General features: G+C 27.1%; 1 protein-coding gene across 1 annotated transcript in view; it reads right to left on the bottom strand.

Moving 5' to 3' along the window:
- The window catches only part of LOC107447694 (LDL receptor protein 1), a 139388-nt gene that overhangs the window by 76467 nt on the left and 41095 nt on the right, over positions 1–21826 (bottom strand). The window contains exons 27-42 of the mRNA XM_071177760.1: positions 13420–13624; positions 11693–11863; positions 10616–10763; positions 9389–9485; positions 8725–8856; positions 8545–8645; positions 8276–8402; positions 6896–7076; positions 5913–6040; positions 5531–5827; positions 4433–4561; positions 3746–3880; positions 3265–3396; positions 2015–2144; positions 572–850; positions 343–464 (exon numbers count right to left, since the gene is read on the bottom strand). Coding sequence (XP_071033861.1) covers positions 343–464; positions 572–850; positions 2015–2144; positions 3265–3396; positions 3746–3880; positions 4433–4561; positions 5531–5827; positions 5913–6040; positions 6896–7076; positions 8276–8402; positions 8545–8645; positions 8725–8856; positions 9389–9485; positions 10616–10763; positions 11693–11863; positions 13420–13624 — 2514 coding nt within the window. The remainder of the gene's footprint in view (positions 1–342; positions 465–571; positions 851–2014; positions 2145–3264; positions 3397–3745; positions 3881–4432; positions 4562–5530; positions 5828–5912; positions 6041–6895; positions 7077–8275; positions 8403–8544; positions 8646–8724; positions 8857–9388; positions 9486–10615; positions 10764–11692; positions 11864–13419; positions 13625–21826) is intronic.

The following is a 21826-nucleotide window of genomic DNA, read 5'->3' as shown; positions in this document are numbered from 1 at the left end:
CCCCCATGTTTATGGCAACAGGTTCTTTGTGGCATCTCTACCACAAAGAGCTGATTTAATGTGCAGGTGAACGATTATGTGTAACTGAAAAGCGGTAAGTTTCCATGGGTGTACTGAATTACTACATCAGGCGCATCCCAGTTAAGTTTCTAACCCTCCAATTTGCACTCAAAATACTAATGCTGAGGATTGAAAATGCTGTCAAATATAGCAACTTGGTGCCACGAAGAAGTAATTTTGTGTATAATAAAGTCAACATGGAACCACGAAGCAGGCAGGGAGTTCATGAAGGAAGGCCAGCTGGTAGCGCAGGCAGCTAATTTTGTATAAAATGAAACTTACCCGACAACTTCTGTGGATGGTAAACCACTAAATCTTTCAAGGAATCTTCTAGCTGGTGCTTTATAAGATCTCTATTTTCTCCATTTTTATCAACTTTAAAAATGGCACCACCAGATTTTTGACTATAGCAAAATAAATAATGACAAAAATTAAAAAACTATAATAATACTGCATTATATTTGATTTTAAGTGTAAAAAAATAATGCAGAAGTAAAAAAACCATGCTTACATCTCAGTCCAATAGACATGGCCCCCATAAATTGCGACAGAGACAGGTTTTTCAATAACATCTTGCCCAACTACAACCTCTCTCTGACTGCCATCTAGGTTGATTCTTTCAATAGTACGGGTACGCATATCTGTCCAGTACAGTTTATCATCTTCAAAATCAATGGCAAGATCTTGGACTAACTGGAGAGAGGAATTTATTAGATCTCTCCTATTACTACCATCCAATGCTGCCATTTCAATTTTAGGAGGAATTTCCCAATCACACCAGAACATTAGCCTAAAAATATTCAAATTTATATTTGAGAAATATAGTTGTATTTAACAACACTATATTACAACCTAAACTGGTATTTTGTGTTTACAATAAATTTTTCACAATGCAAAACTTGGAAATGATTTATTTTATTTCAAAATTTTAAATGAATGTATTCACTACAGAAAGGCACAGTTTATACATCTTTGAAGAGACCAATGTAAATTGGTGTATAACTGAAAATTACACGAATGAATAGAAAATCATATTAAAAACAATAAGTTTGATAACATAATAGCAACATTAATTTGTCACTTTTATTTTATTTCATAACCGGCATTGAACAGCCGATCCAATTCTGAACAACTACCAACGTTCAACTCTATAACCTTGTAATTTTTAACCCAACTCAAAAGACAAGGGATCTCGTGATTAAATATCAGAAGAAACTGGCCTTTGTGGAGGACTTTTTCTATGGAACTAACCTGTGTTTGCAATACATGGAGAGGATAACCACAAAAACCTCCCATGGTTGACCCGACAGCAGAGGAAATCTAACCAATGATCCGTCAGCCTTTGGGGATATCTTACATCAGGACTGTGGTAGTAGTAAGCCAGATGCAGAATTCATAACAACCAGTCATCGCTGGGATTCGAACCTGGGTCTCCAAATTGAAAGGCAAGAGCTCTATCCTCTGGTCCACCACAGCAATTAATATTATTGATACGCAAAACAATAGTGATAGGATAATAGTAATTAAAATTAAAAACAAAACATTTGTCACAGAAGTGAAAAAAATAAGGTCTTAAATTCGCATATTATGTACATACACAATTTATTCCATACAGGTAGCACCCAATATCATAATTAAGGAAGAAAATGAAGTTGAAATTTTTAAGAAAATCGTTTTAAAAGGCTTATTGCTTTAGAAAATATCACAATTTTGAAAAGGCAGGGTAATATTTAATCACATGTAAATTACCTGGGACCACAAAATACTTTTGTAATAGAGGGAGTTGTATCAAATATTGTAATATTGTATTGCTTACTTATGAATGTGTTAAGTTTCCGAAAAGATGCGTTGCTTGGTGCATATTTTATGATTAACATAATAACACTTACTTTTATACGCTAAAATTTATTAATAAAGAAGGTGTAAAAACTTATGTGTATAACTTAAAACTTACCCTTTAGAGGGATGAACGACTAAATTCTTTGGTTTTGACATTTTACCAGAAACTACAACATATCTGTTGCTTCCATTCAAATGTGCCACTTCAATTGCACCCAAAGAAGCATCAATCCAGTACATATTACCTGCAACATGATAAAAATTAATTACGTTTATTTAAAATTTAATTTGAACAAATTTAAATGTAAGTCTAAACATAAGTTAAACATTGATATTGAGGATAAATCATAATATATTTTAAAACAGTATCAAGCGTGAAATATTTAAATCTCGAATCCAAGTATTTCAATGTAATTCTTGCGTTGGATTATGATTTGTAGAAAAAAACTTGCTTTAAGTAGTTATAAAATTTATTTCAAATAAAGCTAGACATAATCTTAAGTCAAGAACACCAGCATGAATTCCAATGCATAATTTTTAACATAAAAATAGGATTAGAGTGCTCTTTCGAGTTTTTTCTGTGTTTGATAAAAAAAGGGGGGTTGGAACAAACTTCCACTACTTTCTTTCAATGCTGTCTAGAATTTCAGAGGAATAATTATTTTCATCAACCCTCTGAGTGTTAGTTTTTTGGAACTTTCAATTAGTGTGTTACACATAAATTTCAGTGCAATTTTGCTCATAAGCATAAGAGGGTTAATTTGTTTAATACTGGATCAAACAAATCAGAAAAATTGCGTACAATTAATCAATATTTCCTTTTGATCTTGATAGAAGATAATGTGGAACAGATTTTAAATCTAATACTTTAAAATATACTGTTGGAAGAGCATGTGAAAAAAAATTTAACTATAAATTGCGCTCTTCCTTCTACCCCTTTTGAAAGCTTCTATTGTTTTCAAATAAAAAGGTAAAAAGTATGTTTAAAACCAATTCTTTTCAGAGCAAGATTTTTAAAAATTCAATATATTGATCAAAAAGTTGCTTTTATAAAAATAATCAATGCTATGGTTGGTGATGAGCAGTGCTAGTGACAATCAATGAGTTAACTTTATAACTAATCTTTTTTTCTGTTAGAGACCATTACTAGTATGATTAGCACATAGTGCCTCCCCCAGATTCACATCAACTCTCAGGAACAAAAGGAGGTTGTGAAAAAAACTCTAAAAAATCTTATTTTGAAAAAGTTCTGACAGCTTCCAAATAAATTAGTGCAGATTTTTAATGAATAAAAAATGTCACTAAATTAAATTTCAAATTTTTTTTAGTACATTTAAGTGAAGTAGTTTGATGAGTTCAAATTACCTGCATTCCAGTCAATACTAAATCCCTCAATGGAGTCTAGACCCTTTATAACCACCTCCCGATGAGTCATGTCACGTTTTACTCTAGTAATCATACCAGCGTCACTGTCCGTCCAATAAATGTAATCTTCCGCTGAAATAATATAAGCAATCATTAAAAAAATGAAAATCAATAAAAACAAGAAATTAAGTTTTGGGTTCAATTAATTCTAATTTAACTAGATTTCTTAACTGAAAGTCGATCACTTTTTGTTCATAAAGTCTTTTTAACAAGATAAGATTAAAATAATTTTATATTTAATGAACCACTAATCAATTTCCTTTTATTATTATAATATTTTGTACAGATATATTAACAAAATACATAGTTAATAAAACAGTGAAAATGTGATTTCCTCAAAATGAAAGAATAGAGACCAGAATAACAGTTAATTAATTTTTATAGAGTAAATTGAACAAAATTTAGAGTTAATATCACTCACGTTCATAAAAATCTAAAGAGGAAGCCATGGATATACGAGACACTGGAGCAAGTACAGGATTTTCTTCAGCGGTTTTCTTTAGACCAATACCATGAATCCCCCAGTTGGAGGAATATAAAATGAATTCATTAGTCCCTGTAAAAACAAGATTAAATAAAGTCAATTAAAGTAAGACCACTTAAATTCCCATTACATATATACATTATTTACAACTCACATTACATATACAAAATTTACACATTTTATTTATACAAAAGTATTCACCTATTCAAAAAATTTTTATTTTAAAAGTGTTCTAAGTGATTAAAGACAATCTTTCAATATGCCTTCATCTCTCAATGTCTCTCTCTATGTCTTTTTAAATGGAAACTTTTCTACTCAAGAACAAGAGGAAGACTGAAAGAGAGATGGTTGGACGATAAAAACAAGGATCTAACCACTTTGAAGGTGAAAAACTGGAAGTTAAAAGCTGAAAACAGAAAGGTTAGGATCGATATTGCTCAGTCGGCCAAAGCTTAAAGTGGGCAGTAGTGCTGTATAAGTTATTAAAGACAATCATATACTAAAAAAAAAATCAGGAAAATTGACACAATTATTTATTTTACAATTATGGTTTCAGAGAATAAAATTAAATTATTACAAAAGTTAAATAGTGTCTAAAATACAAATACAAAAAAAATGTCTTACCAATGCAGTTAGTTTCATTGGTGGGATCTTCATGATAACCTAGTGTGCATTTGCATACCCGCTCTATCGATGAAATAGGCAAACATATGTGAGAGCAATTTCCATTATTCAAGGAACAAATGTTGGTTCCTGAAAAAATAAGGTATTCTTTTAATAAATGGAGACGATGAAAATCACTTCTTTTAAGACAAATAAAAAATGCAATTCATACACAAAACAAAATTATTATTATTAGTCTCAATTTAATCTCAATAAGTAATTAGTCACAAATGAAATTACATTTTCCATTACAAAAACTATGTTCCAACATTAATTACACGCAAATTTACAATAATAAAACATATGTTTGATTTTTTAAATATTTCTATTTTTTCATTATAGGAAGAAAAAAAATTACTCTTTATGTAGCAGTTTACCCAACAATGAAAAATATATTTGGCAAAATTTAATCAGGATTTGTAAGAACTTAAACTAAAGAATAATATTTTATAACAAAATTTGTGAATAAATGCAACTTCATCAATTTTTTGTCAAGCTATTTATAAGAAATTGAATATAATACAAGAATAAAAACATTTTTAAAATTAAGTTCACTGAAGGAAAATTAACTGCAAATAATTTTAAGAACATAAAATTATTTCACCTAGTATTTACTCACTTCATCCTTTTTAAAATATTTCATTTGAGTTAATAGTACAGAATATTTACTTAACCAACAGAATATTTGCATAACCAGATAGCTCAAGATAATAAAATTTGCTTCATGCAAAGAAACTGCATGCAGCTTCACCAAGTTTTCGTCAAGATATTTACAAGAAATTGAATATCATACGAAAATAAAAGTTACATTTTAATATTTATTATTATTTATTAAGAAAGTTATATTTTAATATTTATTATAATGATTAGGTTTAAAAAATATTTTATCTGCTCTTGAAATTCAAATGTTAATCTATATTTTTTTTTAATTTGCAAAAACTTAAGTATAGCAGCTAAAAACAAAATATTATTTAATTTGTTAGATTCAACTAAAAACAAATTTTAAAATATATTTTTGAAAACTCTGACAGAGATCAAGAAACCTTAAATAACACTTACTGTTTTGTAGCTGTTCATCGTAAACTCTAAGACCGTAGACACCATCAGTATTTTCTCTCAAAACAGTATGGTTTTCTCCAGACAACTTATCAACAGAATGAATGGCACTATCTCCAAACGTGGCATAAAGTAAAGTGTTATAGTAAATAGTAAGAGCTGATGGTTTCTGAATAAATTCTACTTTTATTGGCACTGTCTCTACTTTCATATTGTTAAGAAAGATTCTTTTGATGACATTATTTGTACTATCCACAAAATATAAACAATGTCCAGATACATCAAAATCCAAAAATAAACCTATCATAAAAAGTGAAAGATTTAAAAGTTAATCTTACTACTTATTAAATTTGTACTCTATAAATCTATTACATTAAAAACATACTTGTTGCTGTATTCAGTTTACTATCATAAGAACCAGAGAGAATAACTTCACGAAAAGTGCCATCCATTTTAGCTCTCTCGATAGCAGGATTTACATCAGCATTTCCATGATCAGACCAATATAGCCATCTAAAAATTTTTTTAAAATTAGTCCATAAGACAAATAATAAATTTTAAAAAATCTTAGTAAACTAACGATAAGATTTTTATATACCAGGGCTGTTTTTTAAGTAAGGGCCATTTTGTCATATACACTAATAGGTGACGTGTGTGTCGCAACAAGTACTTGTGTCATATCCTAGCATTCCTTGGGAACAACTGTGCTCAATTACAGCTGTGTAGGTAACCTGTACGGTCAGTTCTGTGTCTTTAAAATGTTCAAATTTAACAAATACTTAGGTACGGTCAGTGATGCATTTTTAGTCGGCAAAAAACCTGTCCGCTGCATACATTCACCGGCAGATTTGATATGTTGATAAGTTTACAAAGCTTCCTACTGACATGCTGCCAGAAACTTTTGCTACTATATGACAATGACTCTCTCCACATCTCAGTTCAGAGCTTTATTCATCTCTTTTACCTGGGAAGTTTTGGACCACCCCTCGATACAGTGCAGACCTTGTGTTAAGTAATTTTAATCTTTCCAGATGTTTCAAACATCATTTTGGTGGCAACCAGTATAACGATGACGTGAAATTAGTCGAGACCTCTTGTTTATCGGAGCAAACGGCAAGTTAGTATGAAGAGGGAATTCTAAATATAGTTGTAAAGTACAATAAGGTTTAAGCAAACTTAGTAACTATTTCGAAGAAAAAAAACAACAAAGAGAAACAAATGTAGCATTAAAAAATAAATTTGCTTCATGAAAATTTTTTTTCCTTTGGTTTTTATTTTCAAATGGCCCTTACTTAAAAAACAGATCACAGAATATTAAAAAAAAAAAAACTAAGGATAAACTTAATATGGTTTGATGAAATAATTTACCCTTCAAAAGGATCAACAGCAAGTGAGCGTGGATTATGTAGATCTTCATTAATAATATTGACAACATATTCTCCATCTAAATTAGTAGCAATAATTCTTCCCCCGGTCTCAAGCGCAGAAGATGAAACAAAAAGATTTCCGGAAGCCCAGTCAACGGCAAAACCATCAGGATTTTCTAATACTATAGAAACAAAGTAATTTTTTTTATTTACTTCAAAACAAAATCATGTATTCAACAGAACTGTAAATTATTCATAAAACATCTTATAAAATAAATAATTCTAAAATAATAAATAAGAGTTTGTTTGTCTGTCTGTGTCTCTTATAACTCTAAAAATGTTTGTTCTTTGATCTTGAAATTTGGAGAGTGGTGGAAAAGAGAAATTTTTTTCCCATTCTTAATATCGTTCAAAAATTTAAATTAGATCATTCGAAAGACACATTTCAAAAATAGAATTTTCTGTTTGGTTTAGTATTAAACATTGTTAAACTATAAATGATTCTATTTTTTCAAATATTTTAAGATAACACCAGTGATGTTGGTAGCTCATAGCTCCATTTAATAAAAAAAAAGTTTATTGCATATTCTTTAATATTTAACTATTTTTTAATCATTATGTTAGAGAAACTCGTTGTTTAATATATATACATGGTAGCATAGACAGACTATGTCACCAAATTAATGAATCTAAAATTAACTAAAACCACACATTTAATTTATTTACAGTTATACATTAATAACGTGTTTCTAAAAAACTAAAAAGTTTAAAATAAATGGTAATCAAAATAAAATAAATAAATTATGACTTGAAAAGCAAAATAAAGAAAGAAATGGTACTAATCATTTTTGGACAAACTAAAAAAATCTCCATGCTAATATTGACACCAATGGTGCTTAATTAAATTTAGTAACAGGCATTTATTGAAGTAAAAAAAATAAGCTATGTATTGAAACACAAAATTAATTTTAAAATATTACTTATACATTTAGGGAAACCTTAAAATACAACCATAGTTTCAATCACCATTAACCAAATCAATTAAAAATAAATTGACGCCAATGAAGTTTTATTAATTTTGGTAAAAAGTACTACTGATAATTGGTGCAGTTTTAATACATATATTGCTTAATCTAATAACATAAAGTCACTGGGAAAGGCAAAAAATAATAGTAAATAAAAAAATAACTATTTTAGCTACAATAATTGTTTCAGTATATGTTTTTCAGCTTTGCGCATTTGTTGTTTCAGTACTGATTTATTCATTATTTACTTTTTTTTACCTCTGTTCAAAAACCAGGTATTCATCTAACTGCTTAATAAATAAAAACAAACTCCTCTAATTTTTAAACTTATGAGAAAAAAATATTTAATTTTGTACCTGTATCAATTAAAGTTTCAACAACTGAACCAGACAAATTTGCACGTTTCACTTCATTTAAATCCAAATCAGACCAAAATATTTGATGCCTAGAGGCAACAAAGTCTATTTGATAAACTTTCATAACCTAAAAGAAAAAAAAACAAATAAACTAAAATGAGACTACAAAAAATAGTTTACTTTTGTTACATTTTAAAAAGGTTTTAAAAATATCAAAAAAATTCAATTGTTTTAATGGTAATTAAGAATCTAAATATTCAAATATTTACTTTAGGTAAACTAATTGGTGGTATCATATTGTAATAAGGCATAGTGAGTTCAACTCCTCTAATTTCATTCTGACGAGTAAAAAGCAAAACTTTTTCATTTTCTGAAAAGAGAAGAAAAACTTAATATGAAAGATTTTTCTTTTTTAAAATGAGAAGAAATATTAAAAAAGTTAAACATACTGTAACAAGTTTTCTTGTCTGCTGCAAGACTCATAAGATGAGGGCAATCACAACTTCGAGCATTGTTAAAACTGAGAAGACAGAGATGTGAGCAACCACCATTGTTATCCTTGCATGGATTTGTAAAGTTACCTAAAAATATGGTAATTTAAATTTATTGTTTTTCTATAGTTTCCAAAAATGGGAAAAATTAAACAGATAATTCAAACATTATTTAATTCTGAATTAATACCATCAACCATATCAACTTAGAAATACAATTTATTTTGAAATTACCATTTATAAATATTTCTTATTACATGAAGAGTAATAAAAGTTCAGGAGGGTTTTGTTTTTTAAAAACAACTAAAATAAATTATTAAAAACTATAATTTACATTACTCAGCCATAAAACCATAATCTTGATTATAAAATTGTAATAGTTGCTTCTCTGGTAATGTCATATTGCTTAGATATAGATGGTTTTATCAGCAATTTTAGAGTCAAAGAGAATAAAAAAGGTGACATTAAAAAAAATGACATTTAATTTTTTAAACAAACACATAATACCTCAATAAATTTTTTCAATCTAAAAATTAAAATTAATTTAAAATATAAGAGTTTTACATAAATAATATAAAATTGAAATATAATAAAAATGTAATTTGCATGGAAAATTATTAACCTGCTGGTTGTCTGGAAGGATGATAAACTATAATATCAAATGGTTGTGTGATAGCTCGCTGAACTACTCTTACATCAGTTCCATTCCATTTATTTGCCTAGGGAAAATAAAATATAATGTTACTGTGATAAAGAAATAAAATCTTTAAAACTTTATAATACACTAAAATTCCACACAAGTCCTTAAAATTATGAAGAAATAAAAAACATATTATAGCAACATTCCCTAAAATAATTTTTTTCTTCTCGTAATATTATTATATATGTATTTTGTTGCAAATTTTATAAAAATTAAGAATGAAAATTTCTAGAAAATATAACTTAAGTACTTCAATGAATAACTGTATTTAGTTATGTAAAACTGGAGAGTGATATGCATAATTAAAACAAAAAATAAATAAATATCAAAGCTAAAAACTATTTATTTTGAATTTTGTTAGAAAGAAAACAAATATCCAAATAGAGTCTCAATTCTGAAAAATAATATGGATCATCATTACTTAAAAATAATTAAAAATCACATGTGACCAGAATTTAAAATGAAAAAACTAGATAAATTAAATAAAAAAATACCCTAACTATAATAGAAACATATAAAAATATTATCTTAAGATATACTATTAGACTATTATCATTAAATTTAATTAAGATCATTACTCAATTATGAAATGCTTAGAAATATAGTTACACTTATATTATATACACAATTATTATATACACAAAACCTGTCTTTCTCAAAAATATTATATTCATACAGTTTTACAAATATGGGACTTGCAAATTAAGACTTGATAAAGAGCCATTATTTTACATTAAACTGTTCCTTAGCATTGCACCAAAGAGAAACAAGACAAATTTCTGAAATTTCCACTTAAATAACAGCACAATACATAGAAACATATCATTATCTACATGAAAATTACAGGGTTTTACACTAAAACACTTTTCTGGATTTTTTGAAAAAGTGGTTTATCATTATACTGCTACTAGTCCTTTAAATATGCATTTACAAAATTAACAACTATATACAATTCAAAAAAAGAATTAAAAAAATTAAAAAATGCAAAGACTTTTAAATCATAAATACCAAAAAAATTTCATTTCACTTTAAAAACTTTTAAATGCTCTTAATTTATATTTCATTCAATTCGTTTTTAAAATTAAAAAATAATTTTTAAAAATATCAATATTAGAATGACTAAACAAAAATTCAATTAATACTTCTTACCCTCAAAACAGAGTTTGTTCTCCAATCTGTCCAGTACACAAAATTACCGAATAATGCAATACTGAAAGGGTGTGAAAGACTTTCGTGACTGCGGAGAACTTCTCTGTGATCTTTTCCTTCATATGTGATGGTATGGATGGAATCAGATCTAAAATACAATGATCTATCACTCAAAAATTCCAGAAAAAAACGGAAGAAAGGAAAGAAATAAAAAAAAAGAAAATAATAAGAAAATGAAAGTGATCTATATTTAAACTTATAATTATAATAATAATAATTATTCAAAATTTAACAATAATATATAATAAAATTAATACATAATAAAATTAACACATAATAAAATTAACACATAATTATTATGCTTATAATTTAAAAGCATTATCTCTTTCCATATGATTCAATGATAATAAAAAAGAAATTGTTTCTTTTATGTTTTTGTTTCTTCCCCCAAGCTTAACTCACGAGGAGTTAATGAAAACTAGTATGAATTATCTTAAAAGGTGCATAATTTCTGGAGGAAAAAAATCTGTACCCATAGGTCAAAAATTTTTTTTTAAACTTTAAAACAAATACTTTTTGCAATTATTTATTAATAGTCTATACAAAATGCTACCATCAAAAAATCTACATTGGACAGATAAAACAAAATACACAATAATTAGAAAGAAAAAAATATGTAAGCAAATATTAACCCAAAAACTTTAGCTGTCCTTGGTGTTATATGTTTAAATACAAAGGTTTTAATTAGAATGCATATGATATTGCAGAAAACCTTAAAACGCTATTAATGACATTTATAAAAATATGCCAATTTTCAAATTTAATTAAGTTTTGCTACTTTTTCAAGTAATTAATTAAGCAAATAAAATCTGGTATAACTTTCAGAAACAACTTAATTCAAAAAATAATGGGAAAAAATTCTTTTAAAAGAATTAAAATAATCAAAAATATGATGCAAACTATTTACAAAAATTTTAAAACATTTTAACAAGCATAACGCTTGATCATCATGAATGAAATATAAAACCATGAAAAATTTATTGCATCATTAAATTTCCATTTTAATGAAAACTATACCTTGCATCTATCCAATAAACACGTTTAGCAACATAATCTAAAGTCAATCCATTAGGCCAAGCTCCATCTGTAATATCATCTACCCTGCATATTACAGAACGATTTTCACCACTCATCGAAGCACGTTCAATACGGGGAGCAGATGTATCCCAATCAGTCCAAAATAGCATTCTAAAAGGGAAAAAATTCAAACATAAGATAATACAATTAGTATGTTTAGCAACAAGCAAAATGTAACAAATAATTGTAGATCAAAACCTTAATAAAAATTTTCCCCATTTCCCATATCAACAACACTAAACTGATTCAATGAGTGAAACATTACAGTGATATTAGTGATACATTACATAATTTGAAGAGAATGCATTAGAAAAACCAAAAACTTTTTGTGCCATAATTACACATGATAATGTGAAATATTTTTTCCCCCTCTATTATTCCATTACATATTTGAACATGTTATTCTCACTCATATTAAAATAACTGTAAAAATATCATACACACTAACCTGAAAGTCATAGCTCTCCACAATATTTAAAGTGGTAGTAAAATAACTAATAAGATTATCTTAATTTGCTTAAATTTACCAACACTTAAAAATTTTATACTATACTTAACAGGTCTTATGTAGTATTTAAAACTAATAACATATATTGGTGGTCATTAACATAGTAAGTCAAGTTAAGTAAATTAAAAATCAATTTATTACATATAATTTTTTATATCACTTCATATGTGAGAAAAAATTTTTGCCAAAAGTGGAAGAAGTTATCAAATATGCAATATCAACCTCAACAACATTGAAATAAAATAATTTATATCTGTAAAATAATTTATATCTGTAAAATAATTTATATCTGTATAATCTGTAAAATAATTTAGATATTATGGTGCTAAAATTTTAATGGAAAACACATATTTTTCACCAAAAAATTATAAAAAGTTTCAGTTTTTGTAATTATAAGTGACTGCAAAAGGCAAAAGTATTTATATTCCCTTATTTACAAAAGTAATATATTACCTTTAATAAATTTATATAGCAAAAAAATTAACTACTCACCCAAATCTCGGGTCTAAAGCAATAGCTCTTGGGTTNAAAAACTTTTTGTGCCATAATTACACATGAGAATGTGAAATATTTTCTTTTTCTCTCTATTATTCCATTCCAAATTTGAACATGTTATTCTCACTCGTATTAAAATAACTGTCATGCATGCTAACCTGAAAGTCTCATAAGTCTCCACAATATTTAAAGTGGTAGTAAAATAACTATAAAGAATATCTTAAAATGTTTATATTTACCAACACTTAAAAATGCTGCACTATACTTAACAGGTCTTATATATTATTTAAACTAATTACATATATTGATGGTCATTAACATAGTAAGTCAAATTTATTAAATTAAAAATCAATTTATTAAATATAATTTTTTATATCACTTCATATATCTAAGAAAATTTTTCCGCCAAAAGTGGAAGAAGTTATCAAATATGCAATATCAACCTCAACAACATTGAAATAAAATAATTTATATCTGTAAAATATAGTGCTAAAATTTTAATGGAAAACACATATTTTTCACCAAAAAATTATAAAAAGTTTCAGTTTTTGTAATTATAAGTGACTGCAGAAGGCAAAAGTATTTATATTCCCTTATTTACAAAAGTAATATATTACCTTTCATAAATTTCTAAGGCAAAAAATTCAAAAAATAAATTACTCACCCAAATCTCGGGTCTAAAGCAATAGCTCTTGGGTTTTCCATGTTACTAGCTATAAGTGTACGCCTATGTTCACCAGTAAGTTTAGCAACTTCAATCTGATCTAAATTGCTTTCAACCCAGTACAAGTTTTCACCAATCCAATCCACTGCCAAACCTTCAGCAGTTGCAAGACCAGTTTGAACCACTACTTCAATATTGGTAAGAGCTGAAAGACGGAGAAAATTAAAATTTTATTACATCATTAACAAATCAATTAAAAATAAAGCTATTAAAAATATTTTAAACCATAGTTATAAAATTCTTTATATGAATATGCATAATATATTATTTAACTGGATATTTAGTAGTCTGAGAGGCACCAACACAGAATGTCAATAACTTAGAAATTATATTTTATATTCATAATATGTAGCCTAAAACAAAATTATAGCAGCTGATCTGCTAGTATGACCTCAAAATGTTAAGTGCTAGAAAGCAGAAGTTTTAAAGTTTTTTTATAGACAATAGACTAAGTACAAATGTAAGGAAAATAATTACGTAATTGAGAAATAAAAATTGGTTTGTCATATTTTTGTCCACAATTTGAAAACAAAATTTTTTGATTTTGGTCAAATTCAATTTAAATACAATTAAATATAAAATAATCATTCATTCCCACAATGGTGTATTCTAAATCTAAATGAAAGGAATTCAAATAAAATTTTAAAAATTTTTTCACTATTTTAAAATGTTTCAGATATAAAGTAATTATATTTTATTTACGTTACAATACAGCAATACAATTGGCTATTGGTGACAGTCGAACTCATTCCTGAAGATGATCCAAAGACATGCCATTAAAATTTTGACCCTTGCAGAGTGGATTTAATTAGAACCAATACTGTACACCCTCAGTCCCTTGGCAGGCAGATCAAAGTGGTCTGTGATGCCTGACTACGATGATTTACTGGGAACCATGACTTATGATTAGTTCATAGTGGGATATTGCAGACATAAAATGCAGCAGAAAAAGAGTGAAATACCACTTTCATTTGTCTCTAATTAGACACCTAGCAATATGATTTTAAAACTTTTGCATTTTAACAGTTGTTACAACACAATCAGCTTGGAAGATGAAGGGTAATAATTTTTTCAGCCTACAAATTATGCAAACAAAATATTAAAATAAATATTAAAATGACAGACTTTTTTGAGACTGTATAAGCCAGGGGTATTTCCACAAATTTCTATCGAAACTTATGAATAACATGACTTCATTACCGTGTTTTAGAATTATAATGTAAGCAATAACCTTAGTTTTAAAGATATTAAATGTCTGAGGTGCCAACTTTTCAAACTAGCTATCAGTAATTAGAAGTACAATATCGTAAAAATATATAACAGTTAGCCTTTACAAAATTCAAATTGGTGCAATTTCAAAGTGTACATGCTGCTTAATTCTATGTAAGTACATAATATTAATAAAATTATGAATGAATTTACTATTAAATTTAAAAACAACAATTAGATAAATTAAAAATTAGTAAATTAAAAATTATACATCACTGAAACTTTATACTTCAGATACATTATAAAATGATAAAATAAAATTGATTATACAGAATCAATGTTCCAGTTTTTGGTGAAATTAGAATATGCTCTATTAGCCTTTAAATCCTCCTACATTTGAACCACTCAAATTTTTTTCTTACAGCATTTTGAATTTGAGTTTATGTTCTTTTGATTTTCTATAAAAAGAAAAGATTAAGTTTAAGAATAGCTTGTTGGAAGGGGTAAAGATGAGATTTCTTTGATTTTTCTATTTTTTGTTTACATCAAATCAATTTTGTTTTTATTTATTTTTTTTCAGAATTGAAAAAAAAAATACTCTAGATTAGTTGTAAACAATAAATTTTCAAAACTCTTCGTAGTTAAGGAGGAAAAAACTTTTTTAACAGATTATCAGGAAAATTCTCACAATTTTTTTTTACTCAACACAAAAACACAATCTAACAAATTTCAGCATTAATGAAAATACATCAAAATTGTTCTGAATAGTAATGAAAAATTTGAAAAAAATAATTTATACTTACACCCCGATATAACATAGCCTCTATAAATTTTATCTTCAACAACATCAGTCCAAAATATTAGATCTCCTTTGGATGAATGATAAAAATCTACTGCTACTGTATTCTGTAAACCAGATATTAAAGCTTTTACAGCCATGGATTTCAAATCAACACTTCTCAATTCATGGCGATTTGAAAATATGATATAAGGTTCAGCTGACGCTAAAAATGAAAAATAAAAATAGCATTAAAGTATTTTCAGCAAAATTAAACATTGTCAAAAAACAGTTACCTCATAAATCAATCAAATGTAATATTAACAATATTAAAACAAATAAAAATAAACAAATAAATAAAATTAAACATGAATAATTATAATTTCTTTTATAGTGACACTAGTGGAAAGCTAAATGTGTATTTGAAAATCATGTATTTTAGCCAATACTACAAAATTATTGAAAAATACAGCAAATCATCCATATTTAACTTTTTTTTTTGCAATGATAAACAATATAGCATTTAGAACAATATAGCTGTTGAACTACAAATGTAGAATGAAGTTCAAATTTCTATGAATAGATTCTGCACCCACCACAGCAGTTTCTTCTCTTATATCTCATTCTTACTCAAAGCAATGATATTGATAGCAAGTTAATAAATCTAGTTTTTTCTGTCTTGAATGGGAAATTTCATCCTTAGTCATTTATTTAGTCAACATGTAACACATTCTTGGAGCTCTTATCAGTTACAAAATTGATAACTAACAAACGATGGTGGTCCCCACACAACACTTACACCTTTAAATGAAAAAGAATGAAGCAGGGCCTTGAATAATTTATGGGCCTTATGCATGATTTCAGAATTATAGTCAGTTGCTAATTTTTTGCTCTGTTACTGATAAAAGCTTTTAAAAATCGTGTATGTGCAGTAACTCTTTATAAGAAATAATTCATGTGTTTCGAACATTGTTTTGCGCGTTATTTTTTCAGCAGCATATGAACTCTCGAGTTAAAAGTCTACTTGTGCTTGCCTTATTTTAGCCTCCTGATCTCTAAAAGCAAGAAACAAAAAAAGTTGGCAGGTTTTTTCATGCAGAAATTTTAAAAAATGTTAAGAAAACTGCTAATAATAAATATTAAAATTTATCACTTATATTAAAAATTGTTGATGCGTGCCTTTTTTAAGCGTTTTGCGGATACTATGTGAATTTGCTTATCCCCGCTTTGGGGACCCCCCAATTCCATGAATAATCGGGAGTTTACTGTACTTTAATCAAGCTTAAATAAAAAATGTTTATCCAAAGTGATTAAAGAAAATTCTTAATAGCTTACATCAAGTGATTATTTATTTGGCCTACAAAATCACAATATATTGCAAATTTGATTCAATTATGTTTTCCCCAGACATAACAGAAACAGTATTTTCCAATAAAAAGATAAGGTAAAAAGATTTATAAAAACTAAATCTAGAGTTGAGAAAGCTTTTGTAAAATCTATACTATCTACAAATGAATATTCTTACCAGTGCTTTTGCAAGTGAAATGATCATATTCCAACTGGTAACCAGGCTCACAAAAACATTTATGGGTGTGTTTCAATTGCAAACAATTCTGGCTACAAATTCCCCATTGCTCACAAGATGGAATTTCTGAAAGGTAAATACATAGTAAATTGAATTTCTAATACTAATTGAAATACCATGACAATTTTCTGAAATACCATGAGTTTTTATAGATAAAAACTGTGATCACAGAAATAGAAATTTGAACTTTTTAATAATAAAAATGTAAGAATAAATAGGACAATGAGCTTTCCTCACATGAAAATTTTAAAATGCTCATTTTAAAAAAATTAAAAGCATTTCTTTATATAAGAATCTAGGAAACAGCTTTTCAGATCAAGTGATATTACAAGAGTTCAAATTTTTATTACAATTCCATAAGTAACAAATTTGACGCGAAAGCAATTATAAAATTTTTTAAAAAATTTTATAAAATTGGTCATAATATTTCTCATAAAACAAACTTTTTTGAAAAAGAAAACGCAGCTTATTTTACATATTAATCATAAAAAATTCAGTACTGAATAAAAATACTTTAAGAAAAAGAAACTGTAAAGTACCTACACTTTATAAAAATAAAAAAATTTAACATAAATGTAATGCAAAAATTATTATTTATAGCAAGAGTTTAATTTCATTTGATCATTATTATTATTCTCTTTTGTGATAAAAAAAATTTTTTAATGTTTACTTTGATAAAGGTTTTTTAATTCTATTATTACATTAATGTAACAATTACTGCATAATACAGAGCTTGAAATTAATGATGGTTCTTAAGCCAGAGACCATTAAACTCTGATTCAGAACACCATTAAGTAATTAAAAGCAATTCTCAGACTAGAAATTGATATAACAGAATAATATGCTGTTTTTTATTATTTTTGGTTTCATGTTTTGGCCCGTGTTTTTGACACTAAATAATTTATTTTATCATAATTGCAACATTATGCATTCTCTGTATTGTAATTTCTTACTACTTCTTTTTAAAATCTAAAGCAAAGACGTAAATGGACCAGCAAAAATATTCACAGGCAAGTAATACCATTTTAGACAAAAAAGTTATACCAGTAAGTACATTTTGGAGTAGTAGTAATGTATGAACTAATAATATTATACACATTCCGACCAGTGACTAAATTTCCTGATGTTACACATAAAGATTCTTTTCTTAACAAACATAATAACATGATATTATAAATAAAAATGGTTTTACTAATCATTTTATTAATTAAACCACAAAGCTTTATTATTGAAAAAAAATACTTGAAATTGATAACGCATGGTTCATGATATTTAATAGCCTAAACAATTTTAATTAAAATAATTTCACAATATTCATTTTAAGATATATGTTATATCTTATAAAATAAAAAAAAATTGACAAAATTACAGTTTTCAAATACTAAGCCTAAAAAATATAGACATAAAAATAAAATGTTGAAAATCAAAAAGGTAATTTACCTGTGCAAGAATGGCCATCTACTGTAACCTGTAATCCTGCTGGGCAATAACAAATATGTCCTTTAGGTGTTGTCTGGCACAAATATTTGCATTCACTTAGCAAGCACTGTTCATATTCTGACCAAAAAATAAAACAAAAAAAATTAGTTAAGAAAATGAAAATACAAACTTTAGTTTACAATAGCTAAGGCTTAAACAGGGAACAAAGTTACGGTCTTAATCTTTGAGTTCTTCAGTCTCTTAATATATCAATCTCTTTTCAAAACTTTTTTAAATAACATAACTATTTTTAAAAAAATAATAATGCATTCGGTGAAAAAATATATTTACTTATTTAATCTAAATATTATTTACAGTATTTAAACAAAAATTTAATTAAATACTAGAAAAGAGTAAGAACTTAGTAATCATCTGAAAGAAATTTTTAAATATTAGCTCATTAATTAATAATAATGAAATTTTATTTATTAATTTTGAATGTAATTCTTCCAATTAAGTGTTAAAAAATTTTATAACAAAAAAATGGTATTATGCTTATATTAAACAACATGAAAAAATTCTTTGCACGCTTCAAGATAAGCAGTTTAAAAACAAAAGATGGTAATACAGAAATGGTTCTCATACTTTTAAAATTATTTTGAAACAAGATTGTCATTGAAACTACACTATTATTTAAATATAGTAAAATCTTTATTATTTACAGTCCGGTTCTAGGACAGAATCTTAATCATTCAGTAAATACAATTTGTAAATACTATGTCCATAATAAAGAAACAATTGTAAATGCAGGAAAATTCTTAACACGTTGACTGACTGTACATTGCAAAAGATATTTGATCTGTATGGTATGGAGGAAAAAGAAAATGCTGATTTCATGACTAAGAAAACTGCTACAGTTTTCAAAAAATTTACAATAAATAATATATTTAAAAACTTACAAACATACTTCAATAATGCAAAACTCCTGATTAAATTATAATTCAAGAGGATGTTTACCTCCTACCTAAGCTAAGAGGTAGGCTTGAGAGTGTCTCGCAAGTTCAAATCCTGCTGTTACAGATTTCTCTCATCCTATAGCAATGACGTTATTTTGTCTTTCAACTGGACATGATGGCTTAAATGCCCATCTTTTTTTTAAATTGGTCTGAAAGACTCTTCTGGTTGCACTCTTTGTAACTTTGGACAACTTGTGAATTGTGTGTGTGTGTAAATATATATATATATACACACACATAAGAAAGAAAATATGAAGAAACTCTACTTACCACACTCGCCACCCTCGTCAGATCCATCTTCACAATCAGCAGTGCCATCACAAAACTGGGTAACGTTTAAGCAGCGAGTTCTGTTATCACAAGAATGACTGGGGAAGATGCAAGGAGGATTTTCTTCACCTGAAACAGTGAGAACAATTTGGCAAAAGTAATATAACAAGATATATTTGTACTATTCAGCTTTGCTAATAGCTATCACATTTAAATAATTTAACCCCTACTTTAAAGGTTGTACTCTTGAAAAATGTACAAAATAAAGCCCCCCCCCCTGATTATCAGACATTTTCTTTTTTTTTTTTAATTACTGCTACATCAGATAATCATGATTCTATTGTTGTAAACGAATTACTAAAAGGAAGAAAAAAATTAAAATATGAAAATAAATATTTAATTTTTAATTAATAAACATAAGCAGGTAAATGGCAATTAATTACAATTTTAGATATTTTATATTGTGTAACATTTTACAACCAGCATTGAACAGCAGAACCAATTCTCAGTTTATGACTATCAAAGTTCAACTCCATAGCCTTGTAATTTTGAACCAAACACAGAAGACAAGGGAACTCCTGGATCAAGCAATACGACAAACTAGTTTCCGTGGAGGATTTTTTTGATAGAACTAATCGCATTTGTGCTACATGGAGAGAAAAACAAAAGACCTCCCGTGATTAGTTTGAGGGGAAAAGATTCTAACCAATAATCCCACTGAGAGTATTTCAGCCAGCATTGTGGTCCGTGCGAGCTGAGAGCAGAATTCTTATCAACCTGCCACCACTGGGATTCTAACCTAGGTTACATCATTGGGAGGCAAATGCTCTATCCCTTCAGCTATCATGGCTCAATTTTATATATTACCAACAACAAATTAAAAGCAACTTAAATGTTTCAAAAAAATTACCACAATTTTTCTCATCTGATTTATCCTCACAATCAAACTGGCCATCACAAACGAAATTGCTCAGAATGCATTGATCCTGCGAAGCACACAGGTGTTCATTTTCCGCACAGGTAGCATTACCTAGACAAGAAAAGGTATAAATGAATGCTAAAATATGTAGACTTTTTCGAATATGTGAAGCAAATGAAACAGCATATTTAACACAATATTTAATGATGATCTTAATATTGTTATTAAATAAAGAAAAGTTCTAACTAAGAATGAGCAATAACTGTTAAAGTAAAAAGAAATTTCTATGTAAAATTTTAATTCTCATTAGCTGAAAGAAGTGCTGAAGTTTATTATAAAGTCCCGATATATTTCTCATTATTTAAAAATTTAAAAAAAATTTATACAAAAATTCTTTTGATTCAAGGTAAAAAAAAATATATTAAAAATATATAGTATTAAATTCCTCTGAAATAAAATAAATCATCTCTAAAAATATATTTATTTTGACATTCCTCTGAGCAAGTATTGTCTCTGCAAATTTCAGCCTTCATGTGCCACATTAAATCTCGGATTCAAGTGTGTTCAGGCTTAAAAAATTCTATCTTGGGCAAAAACAGCCGAAGCACCTCTCTAATGCAAAAATCAAATTTATTAAAGTTAGGTTTAGAGGTAAAATTCGACAGTGTTTTTTACATGTTACTGTTTAAGTAAATGATGAATTCCTCATGCATCAATAAAAGAAAAAAAGTTCCACAACATTATTCAAGAGTCCATGATAATTTATTAACTTTTAGTGAATCAAATTTTTTGCTAAAATAAAAAATAAATAAGAGGGAAACAGAGCACTTAAGTTTAAATAAAATGCATTATATTGTAAGGTTTAAATAAGTCACTGTAAATTTTTTGCTCACTATCTTTTAGAAAACAATATTTAAATCAAAAAATAAAACAGTTTTTCTTAGGTTCTACAGCTGCATAGTTTTTATGGTAAACAATAGATAGCATTGGAATATGTTTTAATTATAAAAAAATAATATTCTCTTTTCCAGAAAAGTAAAAAATAAAAAGTCTTGTGTTTCTTCAAATGAATATTAAAATGAAAATATAATTTATAAGTGCTTACTGCAATTGCTCTCATCACTTTTATCAGCACAATCCCATCTTAAATT

Source organism: Parasteatoda tepidariorum, chromosome 2, assembly GCF_043381705.1.
Source record: "Parasteatoda tepidariorum isolate YZ-2023 chromosome 2, CAS_Ptep_4.0, whole genome shotgun sequence".
Lineage (NCBI taxonomy): Eukaryota > Metazoa > Arthropoda > Arachnida > Araneae > Theridiidae > Parasteatoda > Parasteatoda tepidariorum.
The sequence above is the reverse complement of the archived record's forward strand: the minus strand, read 5'-3'. Positions and strand labels throughout refer to the sequence as shown.